General features: G+C 44.6%; 1 protein-coding gene across 2 annotated transcripts in view; it reads left to right on the forward strand.

Annotated features, from left to right (window-relative positions):
* The first annotated feature begins 1,622 nt into the window (after positions 1–1,622).
* The window catches only part of ARHGEF7 (Rho guanine nucleotide exchange factor 7), a 194,105-nt gene continuing 181,236 nt past the window's right edge, over positions 1,623–14,491 (forward strand). The window contains exon 1 of one of the 2 annotated variants that reach the window (XM_039533501.1): positions 1,623–2,206. In XM_039533501.1, coding sequence (XP_039389435.1) covers positions 2,042–2,206 — 165 coding nt within the window. In that variant the 5' untranslated portion in view covers positions 1,623–2,041. The remainder of the gene's footprint in view (positions 2,207–14,491) is intronic. The other variant, XM_039533460.1, reaches the window with a different exon arrangement.

A 14,491-nucleotide genomic window follows, 5' to 3' on the forward strand; every position in this document is an offset into this window, starting at 1 on the left:
CCCCTTTAGCCTTTGATAAAACTCACATTTGATAAAACCCACATGAGCGTACTTGCAGAGAGGACGAGGGACTGATGAAACTATTCACTTTTTTTTCCTATTTAAACAAAAACAATTTGACCACAGCCAAGTGTATTTTTATATGTTTTCCTTTGTTCTTGCAAAAGATGCCAAATTAAAATTGTATATAATATAAAATGCTTATGCAATACACTGTGTTAAACTTGTGTAATTTGAAATAGGCAGATGTGTGTAGCTTTGTGAGGGAGTTTAGGGGTATCCTGCCCTGGTAACGTTTGCAACCAGTTACAATTTGGTACATTCCAAAGACAAAAAATCTACTCTTCAGGAATATTTTTTAAGGGTCACCTGACAATGTTCAGAATGGGTCAGCTTTATCAAAAGTAGAGAGAGCATCCCAATCCTCTTCTCTGTTTGGTGGTAGAATGTTAATAAGGGTGCACAGAGAGCCCTTCCCAGCACATCGCGGACGCTGCGGCTGCACTACTTCGCAGTCGACCCATGAAAATTGAATTAAGTGCTATGCCTCTCGCAGAGCTGCATTACAGAAGTCGACATTAGAGGCGACTTAGGCCGCCGTAAAGGACCCAGTAGTGTAGACACATACGTTAACAGGTCGACTTAAGGTGGCTTCCTTCGACCTAATTTTTTAGTGTAGACCAGGCCTGACTTGAGCTAACCAATTCTGCTCCTTCAAAAAACTGCAGTTTTCTTGTGGACGTCTTTGTTAAGCTATTTCAGGAGGTTTCTTTTTCTTCTAGTGCCTGTATGGTTCCAGAAGCAACACTGTCAGTGACTGCTTCAAATGTAATAGTAGTAAAACACCTTCACTTGGAAATATCGAATGATACAAAACCATTATTTATAAATCTGTTCTCTTTTATATGGCGAGTTCAGATTGCAATTAAGTGGCATAAACCAACCCTCCACTAGAGGGCACATACAACATAAACTGTTTGTTCAACGTTAGATCGTTGTTAACGTTACCAAGGTCAAGCACAATACACCGTAAACCTATTCCTGATAGATTTATGAGTCCATTCTGCACTGTTTAGGATCCATCTGGTTACATCCTGAATTAAATTGTTCACTCAGCAACTGTTGGCTTGCTGGGTAGTAAAAGAGTACATGGCGCACACACTTATTTGAATGCTAAAAAATCCTGACGGATGCCACGATTTGAAGATCAAATATCCACTTTACCTCTAGGTGAAAAATGCCAGTATAAACATTACCAGTATTAGCCACCATGTATATTGGGGAGAGAGGGGGATTTAAATGGTCTCCCAGACAGTCTGCCTAAATCTGACCGTGGATACTGGGGATGTGTATTAATATGTATATGATTTGCCACTGTGTGCATGGGAACACACATCCCCATGTAATATGTGTGACTATATAATACACACACACACATTGTCCCCATTACCTACGCAGGATGCATTTGTACAATAGCTCAGACGTTTGCATTTGCATCCCGCGTGCTGCAGATGCCAAGCTCTGCGAGACGGCAGCTCCCCACATATGTGCAAGCGGCGCTCGATGCGTGTTACAAAGGAGCCCTGCCCGCAGCAGCTGTGCCCCGAGTGAGCCATGCCCGCCGGAGGGGCGCGGGCTCCGCCGCAGGTTTGTGTGCAGAGAAGGGGCCTCGCGTCTTTTCTTCTCCTCCGGCGGGGCTGTCAGTGATGTCATGCGGAGGCAGCCGCCGCGGCGGGGGGAGGAGGCGCTGCAGGTTCATGTGTATGTAATGAAAAGGCAGTTGACAAGCTGCCAAAACGCACGAGAGAGAGAAACTGGACCCACTGGATTTCGCAAAGCGAGTCGTCATCTGCAGCAGCTCCATGGCGAGGGAGGAGGGAGCGGCGGCCCCGGCCTCTGCTGCTTCAATGTGAACCCCCGAGCCAGGGGTGGGGGATCCTAGGGGGGGCACAGGCCAAATACAGCCTCCCGCGGCGCGCGATCGCTTCCCCCCTCGCCGGGATTTACCCTCCGCGCGGCGGCGGCGGCGAGGGCAGCGGCCATGAACTCCGCGGAGCAGACCGTTACATGGCTGATCACCCTGGGCGTGCTGGAGTCGCCCAAAAAGACCATCTCGGACCCCGAGGGGTTTTTGCAATCGTCTCTGAAAGACGGGGTGGTGCTGTGCCGGCTGCTGGACCGCCTGCTCCCGGGCACCATCGATAAAGTAAGTGCACGTTCCTCTGCCCCTCAATCCCACCCCCACCCAGCCAGCCAGCCTTGGCGTGTGTTTGTCCCAGAGAACACACACACACACACACCCCATCCCCCCCGCAGCGTGCACGGTCCCACAGGATCTAGGCTCACGCAGCTCAGCCTGCACCGGGTGCTGAATAATGCATCCACCCGGCAGGGTGTCAGACGCACCCCGGCTCCCGTGGCCGCTGAGCCGGTGACTGCAAAAGCCCAAGGTGCACAACGCGCCTGTGACACTAACGTCGCCCGCTCTGGGGGGAGGGAAGGGGCGCCCGGGTGGGGCAAAGCTGAAGCGCCCCAGCCGAGAGCGCGCGGGGCGGGCTGCGCGCAGCCACATGGGCTGAGGAACCCGAGAAGACGCGTCCCCGCCCTGATTCCCCTGCCGGGGAGCGAACCGAGCCGGGATTAGATTCACGCGCTTTCCTTTGTGCAGCGATCCCCCCTCACCCCACCCTTGGAAGCCCGGGCAGCGGCCAAGGAAACGGGCCGCCTCCCCCAGCCCCGCCGCACGGCAACCTCCTCCCGCGGGGAGCGCGGCGGAGGCGCCATTGCCCGGGGCTGGGGGAGTGGAGGGGGCGCAGGCAAGGCTGGACTCTACGTTTAAAGGGACAGGAGCCTGGGGCGGGCTAGTCCACAGCTGTGGAGTCACCCTCCCACCCCCGGGCGAGGGAGAAGAGGAGATGCTGCCCAGTGGATAGGAATGAGGTTATTTTTATGTGGCTGTAATGTGTGAGCCTCAGTCCTGGTGTATTAAAATGGCCAGATAAAAACAATTTCCCAATCAGACGTCGTCCTGCGGGAACCACGTGACGTGAGGTTATTTAGGAAAATGCTAAAGAAGAGTGTATTAAATATACACTGTGGTCATTATTGGTTCTGAAGTACTGGCAGCGTGCTAGGTGCTGTGAAGACGGAGTCCTTGTCCTGCGTAATTTACAGTCAAAAGCCCCGATTTCATTCCTGTGGGTGCACCTGAATGGAGCCCCAGTGGTTCTGTGCAGGCACAGGGATCCACCCGATTGCAGGATTGGGGCCTAAAGTAGAGGTGAACATAAGCAGGGAGAGTGGATGAGACAAGTAGTGTGCTCAAATGGTGAGCTGTGTTAGTACATAGGTTTTTGAGTTTCACAATTTTTGTGAGATTATTTTATAGGGGAGAAAATGCCTCTCAATATTAAAATCCTAGCTGTATGCAAAGGAGAAATGTATACAGGATCAGATGTATCCGTTTCAGTCTTCCTTTAGGATATTCCAAAACCAGTCCATATAATGTCTGGAATACAAAAAATGTTTCAAACGGCACAGGATGCACTGTGACCCAGTCTCAGTAAACATTAGAGGAATGTTTTTAAATACTAGAAATAGTTTTCAGGAGGACTGTTTGTTTTTGTATTGTTTGGGCCTTTTATTGTTTACCTATGACTCAGAAGATCCTACTTTCTTCAAAGTGACATAAAAATGGCATTACAGTTTTATTTTGCATTGTGTGACAAATACAAACATATGGTGTGAAATAACTTCCATGCACCATGTACACTTATATACAATAATTCCTCTAGTATTCCAAATCGAGAGGATTTATTCCATGCCCAAAAGAGGCTACAGTACTTGGAATGTTCAAGTTGAAACATCGGGGTTTTATTTACCAATTTTTCTTCAGAATATTAGAGGAATTAGTGTTTGTATGGACACCGTGTTACATATATTATTTTTTCTACAGAGCACATATGCAAACTTTGATATATATATATATATCAGCAGTTAAGTTAAAACTTTGCCTTTATACCATACAAGATAACGAGGAAAAGAATGTTGAAGAGCGTTTGGTGGGCCAATGGGAAACCCCTGTTTTTTAAAATACAGTATGATAAATGAGGCAGAATGGTCTAGTAGTCAAGGCATTGAACTAAAATAGAAGAGATCTGGGTTCAATTCTTGTCTCTGTTACAGACTACTATTACTCTTTATTTGCATTGTCATTGCAGTGGTGCCCAGGGGCCCCCAATCAGGGATTAGATCCCATTGTGCTAGGCACTGTACGAACACATAACCAAAAAAAAAAAATTTGGTCCCTGACCCAAAGAATATACAATCTAATGATGAGACATGGCATCAAGGGGAAGTGACATACAGAGGGCTGAAGCACAAAATATCAATGAGGTGCATATGAGCAATGTGATAAGCAATGGTCACAGCACATCAGCGAGCTAATCGCTCTGTGCCTCAGTTGCCCATCTGTAAAATGGAGGGGATGGTACTTCCTTTCTCCCACCCTGTATCTTGTCTGTGTTGGATCCAGTGCCGCAGAGATTCACCCTGGTTTAATTTTCCACACTGTGCGTAATCCCAGAGTAAGTCTTTGCTGGGTCAAAGCTTTAGATTCCTTGGGGCAGGGACTATCTCTTACTATATGTATGTACAGAGCCTCGCACAATGGGGCCCTGAACTTAACTGGGGCCAGTAGATGCTACTGTAATATAAATAATAATAATTAAGAAAGTGGAATGGAAGAGAGCATGAGAACAGTATCTTCAGAGAGTGCATTAATTCTACACGAGTGCCACGGAATTGGGGATTGAATTGTTCATGCAAATGACGGACTATCTGCCATTTTTATACCAGGTGCCAGAGTAACTAGAACCAGCAAAGTCACACAACTTTTCAGACAGGATGAAACTCACTCACCCATGGAGGGCCCATTCAAGGCTCACCATGACACTTAAGCTCTGTAGTAGGGCTGTGCAGTAAGGCACAGTACTTGGTCCGCTGCATAGAGGGCCATTCACATTCCCTGGGTGCTGAACTAGCTGTGACTAGGTCTCTGTTAAGGGACTCAGGAAGAGCCTATTGGACCCACACTTTGATAGATCTATAAAAGCAGCAAAGAGTCTTGTGGCACCTTATAGACTAACAGACGTTTTGGAGCATGAGCTTTCGTGGGTGAATACCCACTTCATCGGATGCATGTCATCCGATGAAGTGGGTATTCACCCACGAAAGCTCATGCTCTAAAACGTCTGTTAGTCTATAAGGTGCCACAAGACTCTTTGCTGCTTTTACAGATCCAGACTAACACGGCTACCCCTCTGATATTTGATAGATCTAGTGGCTTGGAGCCACTGTCTAGGGCAGTGGTTTTCAACCAGTGGTCTGCGAACCACGGGGAGTCCAGAGACTATGTCGAAGATTTCCACAGGGGTCCGCACCTCAATTCAAAAAATTTTAGGGGTACGCAAATTAAAAGTTGAAAACCACTGGTCTAGGGGGTTGTACAGCAGTTGCAAACACTGTTTCAATTCATTGACTAGAATAGCTGCCATACAGGAGCTGTGGTTTTCTCATTTTGGGGGTGTGTGTGGATTGTATCCCCCTAATCCTCAGATACTTTCCTGAATAAATCCCATTAATTTATTCATTATGGGGGAAGGGATGACTTTCATTCATACTGCACTTGCATATCCAAAAAAACTACACTCAAAAAACTTTACTAATGCTCCATGTCAACATTTTAAAGATTCTGTTTAAATTCCGAACACATATCACACATTGCCAGCAATAGGAGTTTTGGTACACAAGAAATGGCTTGTGGGGAGCAGCCATGATCAGCTGGGAAGATGTGATGTGAACTGTCCATGCCAAACAAACAGGAAGTGCAATTTCAAAAATCCCCCGGTCTTCAAAGGGGGAGGGGCGGATGCCTGTGTACCTAGGTGCAGGGCAGCGGAGTTCGAACTGCTGCCCAGAGTGGTCAGGATGGACATTGTGGGACACCTCCAGGAGGCCATTTATAGCAACATAACCAAGTTCACTGTCTACACAAGATTGTACCCCACAAGATTGGCTCCATTTTCTCTAATACTCATTTTGTTTCTTTGTTACTAGAACCATCTGCATGAATACAGAATAGTTGTTTTTAAGAGTTAATGTTCTCCTAGTGTTATCATTCTGTTTGCAGCATTGTTACTACTACCAACAGTAATTAATATAGCATGAGACACATGCAGAGTTCTTTTCAAATCTGGGCCTTGGTACTTTACTCCTTGGCACCCAAAAGCTTACTGACTTAAATGGGCATTTTGGAGGCCCAAGAAATGTAGGATTGGGTCCATAAACTAAGGCCTTGTCTACACTACCGAGTTTTGTCAACAAAAGTCAGCTTTCATTGACAAAACAGTGGAGGTGTACACACTACAATGCCTCTTCCACTGACAAAACTCTCCTGCTTTGCCGACAAAATAAAACCACCTTAATGAGAGGCATAAAACTTTTTGTGGCAAATTATATCGACAAAGGTTCAGTGTAGACACTGAACTTGGTTATGTTGCTATAAATGGCCTCCTGGAGGTGTCCCACAATGTCCATCCTGACCACTCTGGGCAGCAGTTCGAACTCCGCTGCCCTGCACCTAGGTACACAGGCATCCGCCCCTCCCCCTTTGAAGACCGGGGGATTTTTGAAATTGCACTTCCTGTTTGTTTGGCATGGACAGTTCACATCACATCTTCCCAGCTGATCATGGCTGCTCCCCACAGCAAACGCTGTCCCGCTTGGAGCACACCTGAGTTGTTAGATCTGCTGGCGCTGTGGGGAGAGGAGGCTGTGCAGTCCTAGCTCCGCTCTAGCTGTAGGAACTTTGATACATACAGTCAGATTTCTTGTGGCATGTTGGATAAGAGCTACAACTGGGACACACATCAATGTCGTGCAAAGGTAAAGGAGCTGAGGCAGGCGTACCAATAGGCAAGGGAGTCAAACCGTCACTTCGGTGCTGGGCCAAAGATCTGCTGCTTCTATAAGGAATGGGTGCCATCCTTGGTGGCCACCCCATCTCTACCACCACGAGTCCTGTGGATAGTTTGGTGGGGCTGGAGACAGTGGACTCAACTTGATGAGGAAGTGGTGGACGAGGAGTTCGAGTTGGAGGATGATGTGGAGCACCCGGCACTGTAATCCAGTGGTGCGGCGAGTCAGGAACTCTTTTCCACTCTGGAGGGGACTAGCCAGTCCCAGCAGTCTGTCTCTGGCGTGCATGATGCAGGAGAGGGGAGCTCTGGTAAGTGATCTTTTTGAGTTGTTGCTGCTCGGTTATATGAAGTAGAGCTGTCCTTTGCTTTATTATATGCTAGAAATGGGTGACGGGATAGAAATGTACAAGACTATCTGTGTTGGCGTGTGCCTCATGTTCCCCTGGGCAGCTTTGCAGTGCGGTGGAACAGTGTATTAATGCACACTGAGATTTCACGGGAATCCTTCAGAGAGATCTCTAGGAAGCTTCCCTGGAGGTTCTTGCCAATCCTCTGTTGAAGGTTCCTTGGCATAGCTGCTTTGTTCCTTCCTCCATTGTAGGAAATTTTCCCGTGCCAGTCAGTAATCACTTGTACAGTAACCAAAGTGGCACACAGGCGAGAAGCATAGGGACCTGGTCTGAAGCCACACTCATGCAAGAGATGCACCCTTGCATCCTTCCTTACCCTCAGGAATGAGATATCGTCTTCAATGACCGCTGCCTCTGGAAAATGGTGGCAGAATTTACAATATTGGCCCTAGTCACCTGCAGTGATCCCCTTAAAAAAACGAGACCCTTTGCCCTATCTTGAGCGCCCTCCCCCGCCCCTGCTGACCCGGGCTGAACTCACCATATTTAGGGTGTTCGCTGAGCTGTGTGCTTGCCAAAAGAGACAGTGAGAAACTGATTCATATTTTTTATAAGGTGCATTTTACTCTAATGAGTTGATGCGGTGCGTGCACTAAAATTCATGCTTCTGTTTATTGTTTCTTGTGCTTCTGCAGATGTGGACTTCAGTGGAACCCCCTACACACCAGCAGAACACCTGTGCTAGATAAGGAAGCAACCAAGGAGGTGCAAGGAGTACCTGTTTTGAGAGGTGCTCCAATCCTCAGAGGCCAAAAAACAAGAACGCAGGTTGTGGAGAGAGACTTTTAAAGAAAATGATAAAGTAGAGAGGCAGGACAGAAAGGAGAGCCAGGAGTGAATTTTAATGAACCAGGAGCAGATGATAAAAGTGATGGAGGAGCAAACAGAGATGTTAGAGTCCCTAATCACACTGCAGGCAGAATTCATGCATGCTCGACCCCCCTGCAGGTGATACAGAACTGCTTTCCATGCCCTTCCCAAATTCCTCCCACACATTCCTTGCAACTTCCTGGCCCATCTTGGTACCTGGTCACTCCACCTCTTCGGACTGCTTCCAAAATGATATCGGGACTTACACACAGCTATGAGAGCCTACACTGCCCTTCATTGTTATCTCCCTTCCCACCAAGCTTTTGTGTGTATTGTTTATGTGTATTTAATAAAAACAAACTCGCTGAATGATAACCAATCTTTATTTGTCTCCAAAACATGGTGGTTGTTGCTGGAATGAATACACAGTGGCAATTTAATAATTTGCTGAGTAAAAATCCCAGTCAGGAATCATCAAAATTTTAATGCAAGGTGGCAAGTTAACAGAGCATGGCAGGAGTGCTGTATAGAATGACTCATTACTGGAGCTGATTGTCAGAATGGTGCCTCAAAGCCTTCCTGATTCAGATAGACCCCTCTTGTGTCCCTCTAATAGCCCTGATATCTGGCTGCTCAAAATTAGCCGCAAGGTGATCCACCTCCATGCTCTACCTGGGGGGGAAACTTCTACCCCTTAGCTTCACAAGTATCATGGAACACACAGCAGGCTGCTATGACCATGGGAATATTTTCCTCGTTTAGGTCTAACCTGCCATAAAGGCAGCGCCAGTGTGCTTTTAATCTGCCAAAGGCACATTCTATGGTCATTCTGCACCTGCTCAGCCTATTGTTGAAGCACTCCTTGCTGCTGTTTAGGCTTCCTGTGTAAGGTTTCATGAGCCACTGGAGTAAGGGGTAGGCTGAGTACCCCAGGATCACCATGGGCATTTCAATATCCTCACTGGAATCATCTGGTCTGGAAAGAAAGTCCCTGCTTCCTGTACAGGCCAGTATTCCTGAAGATGCATGCATTATGCACCTTCCCTGACCACACCACATTGATGTCAGTGAAACGCCCACGGTGATGAACAAGCGCCTGTAACACTATGGAGAAGTACCCATTCCTATTGATGTACTCTGTCGCAAGGTGGTCTGGTGTCAAAATTGGAATGTGTGTGCCATCTGTCCCCCCTCCGCAGTTGGGGGAAACCCATTTCTGCAAAGCCATCCACTATTTCATGCAAATTGCCAAGAGCCAGGGTCCTTCATAGCAGGATGTGATTAATGGCCCTTCACACTTGCCTTAATGCAGCCCCAGCAGTGGACTTCTCAACTCCAAACTGATTTGTGATCCACCAGTAGCAGTCTGGAGTTGCCAGCTTCCCCCAGCGATCGCCACACGCTTCTCCACCAAGAAGGCAGCTCTCATTTTGGTGTCCTTGCACTGCAGTGCGAGGGTGAGCACAGCACACAGTTCCAGAAAGCTGGCTTTCTGCATCTGAAAGTTCTTCAGCCACTGCTCGTCATCCCAGACCTGCATAATGATGCGATCCCACCACTCAGTGCTTGTTTCCCGAGCCCAAAAGTGACGGTCCAGTGTGTGCAGCTTCTCCGTGAATGCCAAAAGTAATCTGGTGTTGTTTCTTTCCATGGCACACAGCAGGTCAAACAGATTTGGTCCTCATGATATACTGCAGGACCAGCTGTGATGTTTTCATAACAGGGACTACAATAGTAGAGAGCAGTGCAGGATCCATCGTTTCAGACAGAGAAGGTGGGCGCACAGTAAAAAGGGGCTGTTGAAAAATACTGTGAAACACAGTCAGAAGCCCAGGGAATCATGGGATGGAAAAAAACTGCATCATAGGACATTGAGCCCTCACCCATGATGCATTGCAATCCATTCTGCCTTCCCACAGCTCCTAGCTACAGAAGGTGGTGAGTAGCGCAGTGGGATAAATACCCACAGTGCACTGCTCTCTCTGTCAGTGCTAGAGCACCAATTGTGGGCATGCTCTGCTGACAGAATAAGCGTTGCGTGAACATGCACAAACGATATAATTATACCGGTTTTTGATTGTTGGCTTAACTCGCGTTAACAAAATTCTATTGTGGAGACAAGGCCTAAGACTCTTTCACTTCCCCAAAGAGTTAGGATTGTGACTCACTAGGCATAAACAATATGAACAGACCTCATTTTCATGCAAATACCCCTAGTAATTAAAAACAGATGGGACATACAGAAAATACATGACAGATCAGCAGGAGAGGATCTAAATAGAATGTTTGTCAATCAGCTGCTTTTTAGAAAATGCTTTTAGAAAATAGTATGTGTTTATAAGACATCTGGGGAGAGGGATTGAAGAGGAAATTACATATAACAGTATTAATATGTTTTAATGCCCTGCTTTTAAGGCCTTTGGGCACCATAATAAAAATTAGTGAAAACAGAAGTATAATAAACAAAGGCAGTGTGCCCATTAAAAGGCAAAAAGCTCAAAGAACAGGTTTGTATTAAGCAGAGAAACAAGTCAATGGATTTTGATACTAGGTGGTCTGACCTTTTTGTTTACACTAAATACACTACCTCATACACAGAATAACAAGGAGAGGTTCCTTTCAGAAAGCTGTGGTTAAATTATTTTCACATTAAAACTATATTCGCTCTTCAACACAAGAAGATTCTAAACTTACTAGATTTCCAGAAGTGTAAAATGAAAAAATTAGGCAAGCATTGTTACTATAGATTGTGTCTCTTATTTTTAGGCAGTCATGTGAGATCATGTTACTCTCTGCATTTCAGAATAAAACATGTTAATGCTAAACAGAAATTTTAGCATGCTGGTTCTGCTGAAAACTTTGACTTGAATATGAGAAATGAACGAAAGAAAAAACAGTTCTTAAAAGAAAATTGTTACAAGCTTTTTGGAGCACATATGTTTATATTGGGGAGCTGTTCTCTTTTAAAGAGTAGGGACCTTATCACATGTATCACCATCAATGTTAGAAATTGTTTGACTGAAAAGCCATGGCTTCAAATTACAGCATTTCAACCACGTGTTTTAAATTAGAGTTACGATGATAGTGGGAGGGAGGGAACTATTCATAAAAGTTGCAGTGGAGATGCCTTTCATTATAGGAAACATTTTCTAAATAAGTTGCTCTATCTCAGACCAGCAGACCCACGTTTGATACTGTATATAAGGATTAAAACTAGAGTGGGAACCTTCCTTGTCATATTTCAGAGTAGCAGCTGTGTTAGTCTGTATCCGCAAAAAGAACAGGAGTACCTGTGGCACCTTAGATGCTTAGTCATACTCCACTAAGGTTTGTTGTACTTTCGCTTGTAGTTTGATGTCCCTATTTATAAAGAGCATTATTCTAAAGAGACTCTTATTCAGCTAACTGCCATGTTGAGGAAAAGACATAGGGATTCCTCATTGTGATCTGGCACCTTTATTGTGCTCCCCCGCAACTAACAGAATCATCCAAAGCACAGGACTTGGTGTTAATGGGGGACTTCAACTACCCAAACATCTGTTGGGAAAATAATACAGAAGGGCACAACTTATCCAACAAGTTCTTGGAACGCATTGGAGACAACTTTTTATTACAAAAGGTAGAGAGGCTGTTCTAGATTTGATTCTGACAAATAGGGAGGAATTGGTTGCGAATTTGAGGGTGCAACTTGCGTGAAAATGATCTTGAAATGCTAAGTTCATAATTCTAAGGAATGGAAGGAGGGAAAACAGCAGAATAAAGAAAAAAGACTTCAAGAAGGAAGGCTTCAGCAAATTCAGAGAATTGGTCATTGAGAGCCCATGAAGCAAGTCTAAGGGAAAAAAGAGTTCAGAAGAGTTGACGTTTTTTTAAAGAAACATTAAGGGTACAAGAGCAAACTATCTCAGTTCATGGGAAAGATAGGATATATGTTAAGAGACCGCCCAGGCTTAACCGGGAGTTCTTCAGCAAACTTTGAAACTCAAAAAGTCATACAAAAAAGTGGAAACTAGGTCAAATTACAAAGGATGAATATTAAAAAACCCCAACACCACAAGCATGTAGGGGCAAAATTAAAAAGGCCAAAGTACAAATCATGATTAAACTAGCTAGGGACATAAAGGGTAACAAGAAATATTTTACAAATACATTAGAAGCAAGAGGAAGACCAAGACAGAGTAGGGCCATTACTCAATGAGGAGGGAAAGACAATAATAGAAAACACAGCAACGGCCAAAGTGTTAAATTCCTTTTTTGTTTCAGTTTTCATCAAAAAGGTTGGCAGTGATAGGAAAACTAACATAGTGAACATCAATGTAAATGGGGTAGTATATGAAGCAAAAACAGGGAAAGAACAAGTTAAGAATTACTTAGACAAATTAGATATCTTCAAGTTGCCGGGGCCTGAAGAAATATATCCTAGACTAGTTAAGGAATTGGCTGAAGAGGAGATCTCTGAGCCATTAGCGATTATCTCTGAGAACTCATGGAGGACAGGAGAGACCACAAAGGACTGGAAGAGGGCAAATATAGTACCCTACCTATAAAAAAGGGAATAAGGACAACCCAGGGTATTGACCAATCTAACTTTGGTATCCGGAACGATAAAAGAGTAAATAAACAATCAAATTTGTAATCATCTAGAAGATAATAAATTGATAAGTATCAGTCAACATGGATTTGTCAAGAAGAAATCTTGTCAAACCAACCTAATATCCTTTGCTGACAAGGTAAAGAAGACGGTGAGAAGCAGTGGATGTGGTATATCTCTACTTTAGTAAGGCTTTTGAGACTGTCTCACATAAGCCAGCTAGAGAAATATAGTCTAGACGAGCCTACTATAAGGTAGATGCACAAATGATTTGAAAATTGTACTCAGAGAGTAGTTATCAATGGTTCACAGTCACGCTTGAAGGGTATATTGATGGAATCCCTCAGGGATATGTCCTGTGTCCGGTTCTACTCAATATCTTCATAAATGATTTGGATAATGGCATAGAGAATACACGTATAAAGTTTGTGTACATTACCAAGCTGGGAAGGTTTACAAACATTTGGAGGACAGGATTAGAATTCAAAATGATCTTGACAAGCTGGAGAAATAGTCTGAAATAAATAGGATGAAATTCAGTAAGGACAAACACAAAGTACTTTACTTGCGAAGGAAAGTCAATTGCACAAATACAAAATAGGAAATGACTGCTTAGGAAGGAGTGCTGCAGAAAAAGGTCTGAGCGGTATAGTAGATAACAAATTAAATATGAGCCAATGAGGTAGTACTGTTGCAAAAAAAGTGAACATAATTCTGGGATGTATTAGTGTTGTAATAAAGACATGGGAGGTAATACTTCCATTCTACTCAGCACTGATAAGACCTCACCTGGAGTACTGTGTCCTGTTTTGGGCACCACACTTTGAAAAAGATGTGGATAAACTGGAGAAAGTCCAGAGGAGAGTAACAAAAATGATTAAAGGTCTAGAAAACATGACATATGAGGAAAGGTTGAAAAAATTGGGTTTGTTTAGTGGAGAAAGAGACGACTGAGATGGGGACATGAAAACAGTCTTCAAGTACATAAACATTTGTTATAATAAGAAGGCGATAAATTGTTCCCTATATCTACTGAGGACAGGACAAGAAATAATGGTCTTAAATTGCAGCAAGGGATATTTAGGTTAGACTTTAAGAAAAACTTCCTAACTGCAAAGGTAATTGATCACTGGTACAAACTACCTAAGGAGGTTGTGGATTTTAAGAACAGGTTAGACAAACACCTGTCAGGGATGGTCTAGACCAGGGGTAGGCAACCTATGGCACGAGTGCCGAAGGTGGCATGCGAGCTGATTTTCAGTGGCACTCATACTGCCCAGGAACTGGTCACCAGTCCAGGGGGCTCTGCATTTTAATTTAATTCTAAATGAAGCTTCTTAAACATTTAAAAAACCTTATTTACTTTACATACAACAAGTGTTTAGTTATATATTATAGACTCATATATAACAGGGGGAGGGATAGCTCAGTGGTTTGTGCATTAGCCTGCCAAACCCAAGGTTGTGAGTTTAATCTTTGAGGGGGCCACTTAGGGATCTGGGGCAAAAATCAATAGCTGGCCCTGCTAGTGAAGGCAGGGGGCTGGACTCAATGACATTTCAGGGTCCCTTCCAGCTCTATGAGATGTATTTATTTATTTGTATTTTTTTAAAGAGACCTTCTAAAAACATTAAAATGTATTACTGGCACACAAAACCTTAAATTAGAGTGAATAAATGAAGACTGAGCACAGCACTTCT

Source organism: Mauremys reevesii, linkage group 1 (assembly GCF_016161935.1).
Source record: "Mauremys reevesii isolate NIE-2019 linkage group 1, ASM1616193v1, whole genome shotgun sequence".
Classification (NCBI taxonomy): domain Eukaryota; kingdom Metazoa; phylum Chordata; order Testudines; family Geoemydidae; genus Mauremys; species Mauremys reevesii.